The following is a 14,121-nucleotide window of genomic DNA, read 5'->3' on the forward strand; positions in this document are numbered from 1 at the left end:
TGGTTCCCCTGGCAACCAGACCCCATCCTTAGGTGTTTTCCAAACATCACCTCATTAACATAACAAAAGACACCTCTGTGGCTCTCAGCACCTAAGAAATTCAAGGATTTTAGGAACTCTGTGGCAGAAACAGGGCCTAAGATCAAATATATATTTCTTACTATAAACTGCAATATCACAGTTCCCTAATACAACACGAACAACCTCCCAAATGATTGCTGCCATGTCATCTAAGGAGAAGAGCAGGGTTAAATTCTGGGCTTTCAATGTTAGGGTTTGCGTACTGCCGCAATTTTATTACTGTTGTTAAAATACACTGGGTATTCATTATATGTCAGGCTCTGTGCAATATACTCTACCTACATTATTTTGATTAATTTCACAACTTTTGAGGTGGATATTATTATTATTATTCCATTCCACAGACGAGAACACCGCAGCTTGGAGATGCCATGTTGCCCAAGGGATTTGAGCCCAGGTCTGTTGACTCAAAGACATTTCAAAAAACTGACACTGACATTTAAAAAAACTGCAACCCCAGACCCTCAAATAGACTTCCTAATTGCCTTTTCTGCTTTATTTCCCGCTTTTCACCATTTAATGTGCCTATATCTTTTATTTATTTGTTTATCTTCTGGTTCCCTGAGTAGAAGGTAAACTCCTGGGCAGGAATCTGGCCTATTTTGTATACACTGTTTCCCTCGTGCTTAACACAGAGCCTGGTAGTGCCTGTCACAGGCTAAGTGCTCCATAAAGATTTGCTGAGTGCACGGATGATGTTTAAGGAAAATGAGAAGGGTATTTTACAAAGTAATTACAAAAAACCCCACAAAACTACTTTGCCACAAGACTCCTCATTTCTGTGGTTTATCCTATGGACTGGAATCAGCTCTTGAAAAGTTTCTATTTTTAAAAAATAGTAGGATGATTTGTACATGCATTAAAACTGATGAAATATAGAAATGTAAGGATTATCCAAATGATGGTTATGAGTGGAAATGAGAGCATTTAAGACTCTTTTGAAAACCAGTGTCAGCGCAGCCCACCTCATGTTATACCCAGCACATAAGTCAGTGGCTAATCTGAAATGTAGCAGCTACTCCGATAACCAACCGGCGAGATGCAATTATAACTCTAATCATAACACCGTAAGACTAGAAATAGCGTCATTCTGACAGGCTTCCTAGAATTAAGATATGCATCCTTTAAATCATATATTTTAAGTATCAGGTCTTTGGCACATAATTTAATTTATAGCATGAATTTGCAAAACAGAAACAATCCCATTTTGGGTGCCCTTTGGAGGACTATGCCATCTATAATAAAAATCCAAACAGTTGAATTATATTTTATTAAGTGAGTGAAATCCATAACCAAAATCTAACAGTTTTTATACTACAGAATGTATTTATGCCAAGATAAACACACAGGAATCTATTTCTTCTTAACTAATGTATATATATGCTGGAATATATAAATGCCCAAAGGGTCTAAAGTCCTTCGCTACGAATACTCTTGTCTTAATAATTGCACAATTTACCTTGTCATCAGGAAGTACGTGCCAGATAGATATTGTCTTTTCCTCCACTTCATTGTTGATAGACAAATACGAAGGTTGATAGATTTTGGTTGGTTCTAATATTAATACCTTGAAAATATAAGGCTAATATTAGTGACTTAAGATTTAAGCCATTTAGAGCTGTTATAACAACACTGCACTGACACAGGCGATTAACGGATGAAGCTGAGTCCAACGCTGGAGTAAAACCATTTTAACTTCTGATTGTTGCTACCCCTATGAGTCCTTTGAGCATTTTATGGTATTAAACAATTATTATAAATTCCAATAATGCATCACCTTTCATTGCTAAAGAAATTAGAAATAAATGTTTGAAATCCATATGTTGGTTTGCTATCCCCAGGGAATCTACTAATTTTATATATATATATATATATATATATATATATATATACACACGTATATACATATTCAAAAACTTTTGTTTTATCTTATAATCAATACAGAATCTTTTATTTCAGTTTTTAAAAAATTTTTATTTTTTTATAGTTAATTTACAATGTTTCAGGTGTATAGCAAACTGATTCAGTTACACATAGATACATATCTATTCTTTTTCATATTCTTTTCCCATAATCTATTTCTATAAATATAAATGTGTCAAAGAAAGGCAGAAATGTGGTAAAACAAATAATTCTGTGCACAGAAAAGATTCCATATATAGAGTGTCACATACTTATTTTTGATTTTCTGCGGCCACACCTTATCACAAAGATGTAGTAGTATGGTTTTCATACCCTTATAAAGGGATTGAGAAATGATTTTGATTATTATTGAAAGAGTTTTATATATAAACCAAAGAAATGAACGTAGTTGCATGAAATAATACAATGTTTTTGCACTGCCTTCAAGATAAGACCTGTGGGCTTCCCTGGTGGTGCAGTGGTTGAGAGTCCGCCTGCCGATGCAGGGGACATGGGTTCGTGCCCCGGTCCGGGAAGATCCCACATGCCGCGGAGCGGCTGGGCCCGTGAGCCATGGCCACTAAGCCTGCGCGTCCGGAGCCTGTGCTCCGCAACGGGCGAGGCCACAACAGTGAGAGGCCCGCGTACCGAAAAAAAAAGAAAAGAAAAAAGATAAGACCGGTATCTTTAATAATGATTTATTTAACTTTGTGAGAGAAAGAGACTTTAACTTTGCTCCTGTTTTGGAGATATATGAGAGATATATGACAAGTGAGATGAGAATCTCCATCAAAGGACTGGATGATGTATTATATTATTGCTAATATCTCATATTAGGAGCAAATAACATTAAAATGCCACACGTGCCCTGATTTCAAAGGTGCTACAGATATTACCTATTTGTACAAACACTTAAAGGCACCTATCTAGCTCAAAATTTCTGTGCAGTCTTAAGTAGAAATACTTGGAAAGAAAAGAAAATACTTAACACTCAGAGAAACTGGAATACTTTTTCTTTAAGTTCAGGTACAGAGAACTAGAGAAAGGGGATTAGAAAGACAAAATTTTCTTTACTTGAGCATAAAAAACTTTAAGGGCATAAAGAATTCTTGGTCAGGCTCTAGCTATGAAAATAAGATGACATGTATCAAAATAAACACACAGTAAGAGCCCACTGGGGAACATAGTCTGATTCAGAAACATATTGTGTGAATCAAGGTCCAAATTCCCATCAACAGACAGCTAAGTGGCACCAATTAATAATAATGAAAATCATTAATATTCAATCTGAATTTGGCAGAAATGGTGCTCTCAAATCTGAGTATCCCAGTGTTTGTGAAATTAAAGCGAGTAATAGGGAATAAAAGGTGGGTTTCCCAAAATCGTACCCAAGTCACTCCACTGACAATGAGAACATACCTTGTTCCCTAATGACGTGGCCTGCTATCTAACATTAGAAAAGCACAGCACAGGTTATCTCCTGTCTTCTTAAATGATGGTGGTATTGTCTCAAATATTTCTAATGGATAAAATATGAACTATGTGTTTCTTATCTTGAGATAAGGAATAAGAAACTGGTTGAAATTATTATTCTCTAATGCTCGCTGAGCCCTTTGAACTGGCCTTGAAACGACAAAATGTGAAGAATTTGTAGCACGTACTGTGGATGTCACAGAAAGCCTGAGAAAAGACAAGAAAAAAGGAGGCAATTTGACAAAACCAGCTAGATACAACTTAGTAGAGAGTATATACATTCTTGCTTTTAGTTTCTAGTCTTTTATATCGGTTAACATTACAATTAACGGCTAATTAAACTTCACTTATTGAAGTGTGAAGGAAGACAGCAAGGCCTGTAAACTCTGAAGAGCAGATATTAAGGAGAGGTACATATCTAAGCTCCTATAGCGTCTGTGAAAACACCACCTCCTCTTCTTCTTGCCTGACATTAAGTGATGGGTTGATGGTCTCCAATGTAGGAAGGAAAGAAAATATACACAGAAGAGAGGTCAGGAAAAAGAATAAATCAACCTGAACTCAAATAATAATAAATGATGGGACCTTTCATTTCCCAAAGAAACTTTCGCCTCTTTTCTTTTGCCCAGGGTCACACTTATTTCTTGGAAGCATGAGAATGGATACGGTAGTGAGATAAATGAAGACAATTAAATTAAATATTTTCTTTTTTTTTTTTGTATTTTATTTTTATACAGCAGGTTCTTATCTTTTATATATATATTAGTGTATAAATGTCAACCCCAATCTCCCAATTCATCACACCACCACCACCACCACCCCACCCTGCTTTCCCCCCTTGGTGTCCATATGTTTGTTCTCCACATCTGTGTCTCTATTTCTGCCCTGCAAACCGGGTCATCTGTACCATTCTTCTAGGTGCCACATACATGCGTTAATATACAATATTTGTTTTTCTCTTTCTGACTTCACTCCGTTTGACAGTCTCTAGATTTATCCACATCTCAACAAATGACCCAATTTCATTCCTTTTTATGGCTGATTAATATTCCATTGTATATATGTACCGTATCTTCCTTATCTATTCGTCTGTCGATGGGCATTTAGCTTGCTTCCATGACTTGGCTATTGTAAGTAGTGCCGCAATGAACATTGGGGTGCGTGTGTCTTTTTTTTTTTTTTTTTGTGGTACGCGGGCCTCTCACTGTTGTGGTCTCTCGTGCTGTGGAGCACAGGCTTCGGACGCGCAGGCTCAGCGGCCATGGCTCATGGGCCCAGCCGCTCCGCAGCATGTGGGATCTTCCTGGACCGGGGCACGAACCCGTGTCCCCTGCATCGGCAGGCGGACTCTCAACCACTGCGTCAAAAGGGAAGCCCACATGTGTCTTTTGGAATTACGGTTTTCTCTGGGTATATGCCCAGTAGTGGGATTGCAGGGACATACGGTAACTCTATTTTTAGTTTTTTAAGGAACCTCCACACAGTTCTCCATAGTGGCTGTAACGATTTACATTCCCACCAACAGTGCAAGAGGGCTCCCTTTTCTCCACACCCTCTCCAGCATTTGCTGTTTGTAGATTTTCTGATGATGCAGTCTAACCGGTGTGAGGTGATACCTCATTGTAGTGTTGATTTGCATTTCTCTAATAATTAGTGATGCTGAGCAGCTTTTCATATGCCTCTTGGCCATCTGTATGTCTTCTTTGGAGAGATGTGTATTTAGGTCTTCTGCCCATTTTTTAATTGGGTTGTTTGTTTTTTTAATATTGAGCTGGATGAGCTGTTTATATATTTTGGAGATTAATCCTTTGTCCATTGATTCATTTGCAAGTATTTCTCCTATTCAGAGGGTTGCCTTTTCGTCCTGTTTACAGTATCCTTTGCTGTGCAAAAGATTTTAAGTTTCATTAGGTCCCATTTGTTTATTTTCGTTTTTATTTTCATTTCTCTATGAGGTGGGTCAAAAAAGATCTTGCTGTGATTTATGTCAAAGAGTGTTCTTCCTATGTTTTCCTCTAAGAGTTTTATAGCGTCCAGTCTTACATTCAGGTCTCTAATCCGTTTTGAGTTTATTTTTGTGTATGGTGTTAGGGAGTGTTCTAATTTCATTCTTTTACATGTACCTGCCCAGTTTTCCCAGCACCACTTATTGAAGAGTCTGTCTTTTCTCCATTGTATATCTTTTCCTTCTTTGTCATAGATTAGTTGACCCAAGGTGTGTTGGTTTATCTCTGGGCTTTCTATCCTGTTCCATTGATCTTTCTGTTTTTGTGCCAGTACCATACTGTCTTGATTACTGTAGCTTGTAATATAGTCTGAAGTCAGGGAGTCTGATTCCTCTGGCTCCGTTTTTTTCCCTCAAGACTGTTTTGGCTATTCAGGGTCTTTTGTGTCCCCATACAAATTTTAAGATTTTTTGTTCTAGCTCTGTAAAAAATGCCATTGGTAATTTGATAGGGATTGCATTGAATCTGTAGATTGCTTTGGGTAGAATAGTCATTTTCACAATATTGATTGTTCCAATCCAAGAACATGGTATAACTCTCCATCTCTTAGTATCATCTTTAATTTCTTTCATCAGTGTTTATAGTTTTCTGCATACAAGTCTTTTGTCTCCCTAGGTAGGTTTATTCATAGGTATTTTATCCTTTTTGTTGCGGTGGTACATGGGAGTATTTCCTTAATTTCTCTTTCTGATCATTCATTGTTAGTGTATAGGAATGCAAGAGATTTCTGTGCATTAATTTTGTATCCTGCAACTTTACCAAATTCATTGATTAGCTCTAGTAGTTTTCTGGTGGCATCTTTAGGATTCTCTATGTATACTATCATGTCATCTGCAAACAGTGACAGTTTTGCTTTTCTTTTCCAATCTGTATTCCTTCTATTTCTTTTTCTTCTCCGATTGCCGTGGCTAGGACTTCCAAAACTATGTTGAATAATAGTGGTGAGAGTGGACATCCTTGTCCTGTTCCTGATCTGAGAAGAAATGCTTTCAGTTTTTCACCATTGAAAATGATGTTTGCTGTGGATCTGTCATATATGGCTTTTATTATGTTGAGGTAGGTTCCCTCTATGCCCACTTTCTGGACAGTTTTTATCAAAAATGAGTGTTGGGACTTCCTTGGTGGTGCAGTGGTTAAGAATCCACCTGCCAATGCAGGGGGACACAGGTTCGAGCCCTGGTCTGGGAAGATCCCACATGCCACGGAGCAACTAAGCCTGTGCGCCATAACTACTGAGCCTGCGCTCTGGAGCCTGTGAGCCATAACTACTGAAGCCCGCGCGCCTAGAGCATGTGCTCTGCAACAAGAGAAACCACTGCAGTGAGAAGCTTGTGCACCACAACGAAGAGTAGCCCCTGCTCACCGCAACTAGAGAAAGCCCGCACACAGCAGCAAAGATCCAACGCAGCCATAAATAAATAAATAAATAAATAAATAAATAAATTTATTTTTAAAAAGTGGTGTTGAATTTTGTCAAAAGCTTTTTCTGCATCTATTGAGATGATCATATGGTTTTTATTCTTCAGTTTGTTAATACGCTGTATCACATTGATTGATTTGCGTATATTGAAGAATTCTTGCATCCCTGGGTTAAATCCCACTTGGTCACCACTTGGTCATTGTATATGATACTTTTAATGTGTTGTTGGATTCTGTTTCCTGGTATTTTGTTGAGGATTTTTGCATCTATATTACTCAGCAATATTGGTCTGTAATCTTCTTTTCTTATAGCATCCTTGTCTGGTTTTGGTATCAGGATGATGGTGGCCTCGTAGAATGAGTTTGGGAGTGTTCCTTCCTCTGCAATTTTTTGGAGTTTGAGCAGGAGGGGTGTTAATTCTTCTCTAAATGTTTGATAGAATTCACCTGTGAAGCCATCTGGTCCTGGACTTTTGTTTGTTGGAAGATTATTAATCACAGTTTCAATTTCATTACTTGTGATTGGTCTGTTCATATTTTCTATTTCTTCCTGGTTCAGTCTTGGAAGGTTATACCTTTCTAAGAATTTGTCCATTTCTTCCAGGTTGTCCATTTTATTGGCATAGAGTTGCTTGTAATAGTCTCTTAGGATGCTTTGTATTTCTGAGGTATCCGTTGTAACTTCTCCTTTTTCATTTCTAGTTTTATTGATTGAGTCCTCTCCCTCTTTTTCTTGATGAGTCTGGCTAAAGGTTTATCAATTTTGTTTCTCAGTGAGCCAGCTTTTAGTTTTGTTGATCTTCGGTACTGTTTTTTTTGTTTCTATTTCATTTATTTCTGCTCTGATCTTTATGATTTCTTTCTATCTACTAACTTGGGGCTCTGTTTGTTCTGCTTTCTCTAGTTCCTTTAGGTGTAAGGTTAGATTGTTTATTTGAGATTTTTCTTGTTTCTTGAGGTAGGATTGTATTGCTATAAACTTCCCCCTTAGAACTGCTTTTGCTGCATCTCATAGGTTTTGGATCGTCGTGTTTTCGTTGTCATTTGTCTCTAGATATTTTTTGATTTCCTCCTTGATTTCTTCAGTGATCTCTTGGTTATTTAGTAACGTATTGTTTAGCCTCCATGTGTTTGTGTTTTTTATGTTTTTTTCCCTGTTATTCATTTCTAATCTCATAGCGTTTTGGTCGGAAAAGATGCTTGATATGATTTCCATTTTCTTAAATTTACCAAGGCTTGATTTGTGACTCAAGGTGTGATCTATCCTAGAGAATGTTCCATATGCACTTGAGAAGAAAGTGTAATCTGCTGTTTTTGGATGGAATGTCCCATAAATATCAATTAAATCTATTTGGTCTATTGTGTCATTTTAAGCTTGTGTTTCCTTATTAATTTTCTGTCTGGATGATCTGTCCATTGGTGTAAGTGAGGTGTTAAAGTCCCCCACTACCACTGTGTTACTGTCAATTTCCTCTTTTATAGGTGTTAGCATTTCCCTTACATATTGAAGTGCTCCTATGTTGGGTGCATATATATTTATAATTGTTGTATCTTCTTCTTGAATTGATCCCTTGATCATTATGTAGTGTCCTTCCTTGTCTTTTGCAACATTTTTATTTTAAAGTCTCTTTTATCTGATATGAGTATTGCTACTCCAGCTTTCTTTTGATTTCCATTTGCATGGAATATCTTTTTCCATCCCCTCACTTCCAGTCTATATGTGTTCCTAGGTATGAAGTGGGTCCCTTGTAGACAGCATATATATGGGTCTTGTTTTTGTATCCATTCAGCGCACCTGTGTCTTTTGGTTGGGGCATTTAATCCATTCACATTTGAGGTAATTATCGATATGTATGTTCCTGTGACCATTTTCTTAATTGTTTTGGGTTTATTCTTGTAGGTCCTTTTCTCCTCTTGTGTTTCCCACTTAGAGAAGTTTCTTTAGCATTTGTTGTAGAGCTGGTTTAGTGGTGCTGAATTCTCTTATCTTTTGCTTGTCTGTAAAGCTTTTGATATCTCCATCGAATCTGAATGACAGCCTTGCCAGGTAGAGTAATTCTGGTTGTAGGTTCTTCCCTTTCATCACTTTAAATATATTGTGCCACTCCCTTCTGGCTTGTAGAGTTTCTGCTGAGAAATAAGCTATTAACCTTATGGGAGTTTCCTTGTATATTATTTGTCATTTTTCCCTTGTTGCTTTTAATAATTTTTCTTTGTCTTCAATTTTGGTCAGTTTGATTACTATGTGTCTTGACGTGTTTCTCCTTGGGTTTATCCTGCCTGGGACTCTCTGCACTTCCTGGACTTGGGTGACTATTCCCTTTCCCATGTTAGGGAAGTTTTCAACTATAATCTCTTCAAATATTTTCTCACGTCCTTTCTCTGTCTCTTCTCCTTCTGGGACCCCTATAATGCGAATGTTGGTGTGTTTAATGTTGTCCCAGAAGTCTCAGGCTGTCTTCATTTCTTTTCATTCTTTTTTCTTTATTCTGTTCTGCAGCTGTGAATTCTACCATTCTGTCTTCCAGGTCACTTATCCGTTCTTCTGCCTCAGTTATTCTGCTAGTGATTCCTTCTAGTGTCTTTTTCATGTCATTTATTGTACTCTTCATCTCTGTTTGTTCTTTAATTCTTCTAGGTGTTTTTTCTTTAATTCTTCTTAATGTCTTTGTTAAACATTTCTTACATCTGCTTGATCTTTGCCTCCATTCTTTTTCCGAGGTCCTGGATCATCTTCACTATCATTATTCTGAATTCTTTTTCTGGAAAGTTGCCTATCTCCATTTCATTTAATTGTTTTCCTGAGGTTTTATCTTGTTCCTTCCTCTGGTACATAGTCTTCTGCCTTTTTATTGGCTATCTTTCTGTGAATGTGGTTTCCGTTCTACAGACTGCAGGACTCTAGTTCTTCTTGCTTCTGCTGTGCCCTCTGGTGGATGAGGCTATCTACGAGGCTTGTGCAAGCTTCCTGATGGGAGGGACTGGTGGTGGGTAGAGCTGGGTGTTGCTCTGGTGGGCAAAGCTCTGTAAACCTTTAATCTGCTTGTCTGCTAAAGGGTGGGGCTGAGTTCCCTCCCTGTTGATTGTTTGGCCTGAGGAACCCAGTACTGGAGGCTACAGGCTCTTTGGTGGGGCTCATGGCAGCCTTGAGGAGGGCTCCTGCCAAGGAGTACTTACTTCCTGGAACTTCTTCTGCCAGTGTCCTTGCCCTCATGGTGAGATAAAGCCACCCCCCTCCTCTGCAGGAGACCCTCCAACACTAGCAGGTATGTCTGGTTCAGTCTCCTATGGGGTCACTGCTCCTTCCCCCTGGGTCCTGATGCACACACTACTTTGTGTGCCCTTCAAGAGTGGAGTCTCTGTTTCCCCCAGTCCTGTTGAAGTCCTGCAATCAAATCCTGCTAGCCTTCAAAGTCTGAAGTCTGTCTCATATGCTTTCATTACCAGACTAGATCCAACCATAATATTTGTCCATATAGGCCAAGAAATAGTTATTTCAAACTGACATTGGATCACCCTTCAAACCCTTAAACTAACACTTAGTTGCAAACCATATTACTTCTCAATAATATTCACACCAGTAGCACTATTTGTTACGTGGTCCATTATGGAGTTCTCAATATGATACATACACTCAGATCCCTACATTAACTGGTTCTTCAAAGGAATCTGGGAACTCCTCCTCCTGTTGCTGGACCCCCAGGTTGGAAAGCCTGACGTGGGGCTCAGAACCTTCACTCCAGTGGGTGGGCTTCTGTGGTATAACTGTTCTCCGGTTTTTGAGTCACCTACCCAGCAGTTATGGGATTTGATTTTATTGTGATTGCACCCCTCCTACAGTCTCATTGTGGCTTCTCCTTTGTCTTTGGATGTGGGGTATCTTTTTTGGTGAGTTCCAGTGTCTTCCTGTTGATGACTGTTCAGCAGTTGTGATTCTGGTGCTTTCGCAAGAGGGAGTGCTCGCACGTCCTTCAATTCTGCCATCTTGACCCAATCTCCCCTAAATATTTTCTAATATAAGTAACCTGGTCAAACCCACTTCCAGAGAAGGATAAAGTAATCACCCCAATCAAGACCTATCGCAGCCTTCACAAGTGTGAGCTACAGAAGCTGATACTCTAAGGACACAAAGAGTTATAGTGACTGACGCAGAACCACAGGCACTAGAAGCTTGCCTTTCTCTATGCAGTAGAGCATGGGCAGCAAATTCCAGTGATTTCAGGGAGTGAGTGGAAAAGGTGAGTGAGTGAAGCAGGATGAATGGGACTGTAATTGACCTCTTAAATGGTAGCATCCAGTTGGCTCAGGAGATTGCTGCTTTGGGAGAATGCAGTTACGAATTCCCCATCCCTTTAATTTTTCAATAGTAGTTAAAGATCTGGAATTTTATGTGAATTCTCCTTATTTTTCATTTGACGTTTTATAAACTTTATTTTTCAGCTGAAATACTCCACCTTTCCATCCATTTTGTCCATCTTTTCCTTTATTTTCCTTAAAATCGTATTATACTTATGTGACGTCCTTATCTGGGAACTACAACATGAGAATCACCTTGGGGAATACCTCTATTGGCTGGTTTTAGCTCTTATTATGTCACTTTTTCCTGCTCCTTAGAATGTCTAGTAATCTTTAATACATCTGAATGACACATTGCAGAGGCTCAGGATAATATCTTTCCAAAGTGTTTTTGTTTTTGGTTTTTTTCCACCTACAAAACAGTTAAATTATCAGTGTATGATCTTGATCCTATCAAGGCATACTTTTATTGCAGCTTTGTTTTAGTTTTGCCTTTACTTGTAAAGCATGGGCTCTATACTCTCAACTAGATGCTTTGTGGACCACAGTCTGGGCTCAAAGTCCAACATCTTATCCCTGCATTATTTATGCTCTGGAATATCTGAAGACTTGTCAGCCTTCCAAAAGATGCTCTCTGCCACTTCTGGTCCTGATCTCCTAATCAGCAAGGGAACTTACCTTGATAAAGCTTATTTAAGCCATGTAGGTTTCATCCAAAACCCCATTTTAATCAAATACTGGGACTGGAATTTGTGTTTATTCAGGACATGCTTACTCCTCGTTCACGCCATCGAGGAGGTGCCCTAGGGCTCAAGGGAAATACGCAGGCAGAATCCTGGGGCTCACTCGTCAAGGCTCCCCCTTCTCCAACACCCTGTCCCTCATATTCCAGCTGTCTTAGGATCCTGAACACTGATCCCTGCCGGTGCTGCCCAGGGAGAAGCCACTTCCTTGGGCTGCAGCCAGAAAAATGACCTTAGTGAAAAAAGAGGAGGTGAAGGTGGGACTCAGCTCTAGTACCTCCCCTCTCAAGGATGGCAGCCCTCACATGATTGCTGTTTAATGCCTGCAAACAGTTGTTTTATATAGTTTGGTGGTTTCCTTTGATAAGTTGTAAAATGTGCTTTCCCAAGAAGAGATTATCTCAGATTTTACAGCGATTTATAGCAGTATCAAGACCATGTACTCCCTCACAGCCAGCACAGAAAGTTCAACTCTCTTCATTTTTAAATGTTGGCAACAAATTCTTCTCTTTTTTTAAAATCACTGAGTGGTCTTTTAAACATATGAACTTAATCATGTGCATAAACTCACACATAATAAGAGAAATACTAACTCAAACGACCCCAATATGCCATTTTTCATCTATACGTTTAGCAAAAGTACAAATCTGATAAATACACTTGTTTGGAGAGACTCTGTGAAAGCAGGTAGTTTCATGTATTGCCAGTGGGAATGTCAATTGATATTACCCCTACAGAAGGCAACATGCAATATGAATCTATTCCACTTCTGGGAATTTATCCTACACATATATTTGCACACATGCAAAATGGCAGAGGTACAATGGTGTCTTGTGTTAATTTGCATTTTTTGGCTACCTAGTGAGGTTACTTACCTTTTCATACGATTTGACCATTTTTCTGTTTCTCTTGCTTATCAGTCTGTAGGAGTTGTTTGTTTTTGTTTGTTTGTGTTTGTTTTGTTTTTTTGCATATTCGACAAATTGATCCTTTTGCAGCACTAGTATTAAATATTCTCTCCCTATCTAGCATTTGCCATGTTTATGGTGGACTTTTTTTTAAGGTGAACAAAAACTTGAATTTTTAATGAAACCAAATTGGTCAGTGTTTGCCTTTGGGGCTTATAGGTCCCTTTCTGGCTTAAGAAAGCCTCTCTTTCCTGGAGTATATACCTATATTCTCCTAGCTTCTCTCTTATTATTTTCTGGTTTTATTTTTTTTATATTCACCTTATGACAGACTAATTCATGTTAAAGTAATTTAAATTAGCTCAGAATAGCTAATATGAGTGGTTTCCTCTCATAGCCAACTTTCTTAGTCCAGCAACAGTTGATTAAATACTTCAGTTCTGTGCTGTCTTCTTTCACTACCACATTTACTACCATCAGAGCACCAGCTAAAGGCAAGCTGCCAGCTCACTCTGAGATAAGTATTTTGCTAGACTACACATTATCTAGGCTAGAAAATAGAGTGAAGTGTTTTAGTTTGAAAGGCTTTTCAACTAAAGATCCTGCTGAGCTTACGGCTTCATCTGGAAGCAAGAGTAAAGGAAGAGAGTTAATGCCAGCGATGGATTTATTTAAATGAAACATTTGATCCTACCAACGAGAACTAGAAAACAAGGTTTTATAAAAAGAATTGAAAAAAAAAATTGAGAGTTGTCACCACCTCTGAGTATGAAAGACTGAGACAAAGAGAGCTCAAAACAGAGAGATTTATGGCATCACTTTGACATGGGAAGAGATCTGTGTACACAGTCAGTTGCCAGTAATTCTTGAATTGGATACTAAAGCTATATTGCTTTGGATGGTATTCCAAGAACTATCAGTATGGGGATGGCACCAGCTGAGATGGACAACATATTTTTAAAGTGTGTGTGTGTGTGTGTGTGTGTGTGATACATTTAAATATGTAAATTTGCTAGAGACTAGCCAAAATGAGATGCAGACCAGAACCTATAAGGCATCATTTCCCATCCTCTAAAGCACTGTAAAAAGTGACTGGGGACACTGCATCTAACTCTGACCCACATGGGTAGTAAGTGGTAGTGATGGAGTAACAATGCAGGTGAGCCTGACACTTTTCACCACAATAATGTTGATGATATTGATGTTGACAATGTCAACAAAACTGTAGTACGAATGAAAAACAGTCATTCATCTGGTCTGAAGAGATATCTTGACTTCCTGAGCTAAGAGATA

The 14,121-nt window shown here is 38.5% G+C and overlaps 1 protein-coding gene across 5 annotated transcripts in view; it reads right to left on the reverse strand.

Moving 5' to 3' along the window:
• MAP3K5 (mitogen-activated protein kinase kinase kinase 5) overlaps positions 1 to 14,121 on the reverse strand; it is a 207,597-nt gene that overhangs the window by 74,442 nt on the left and 119,034 nt on the right. For all 5 annotated transcript variants that reach the window (XM_029223390.1, XM_029223393.1, XM_029223392.1 and 2 more), the window contains one exon: positions 1,541 to 1,648. In XM_029223390.1, the coding sequence (XP_029079223.1) occupies positions 1,541 to 1,648 (108 nt within the window). The remainder of the gene's footprint in view (positions 1 to 1,540; positions 1,649 to 14,121) is intronic.

This window comes from Monodon monoceros, unplaced genomic scaffold (genome assembly GCF_005190385.1).
Source record: "Monodon monoceros isolate NGI ecotype Baffin Bay Population unplaced genomic scaffold, NGI_Narwhal_1 Super_Scaffold_15, whole genome shotgun sequence".
Taxonomy (NCBI): Eukaryota; Metazoa; Chordata; class Mammalia; order Artiodactyla; family Monodontidae; genus Monodon; species Monodon monoceros.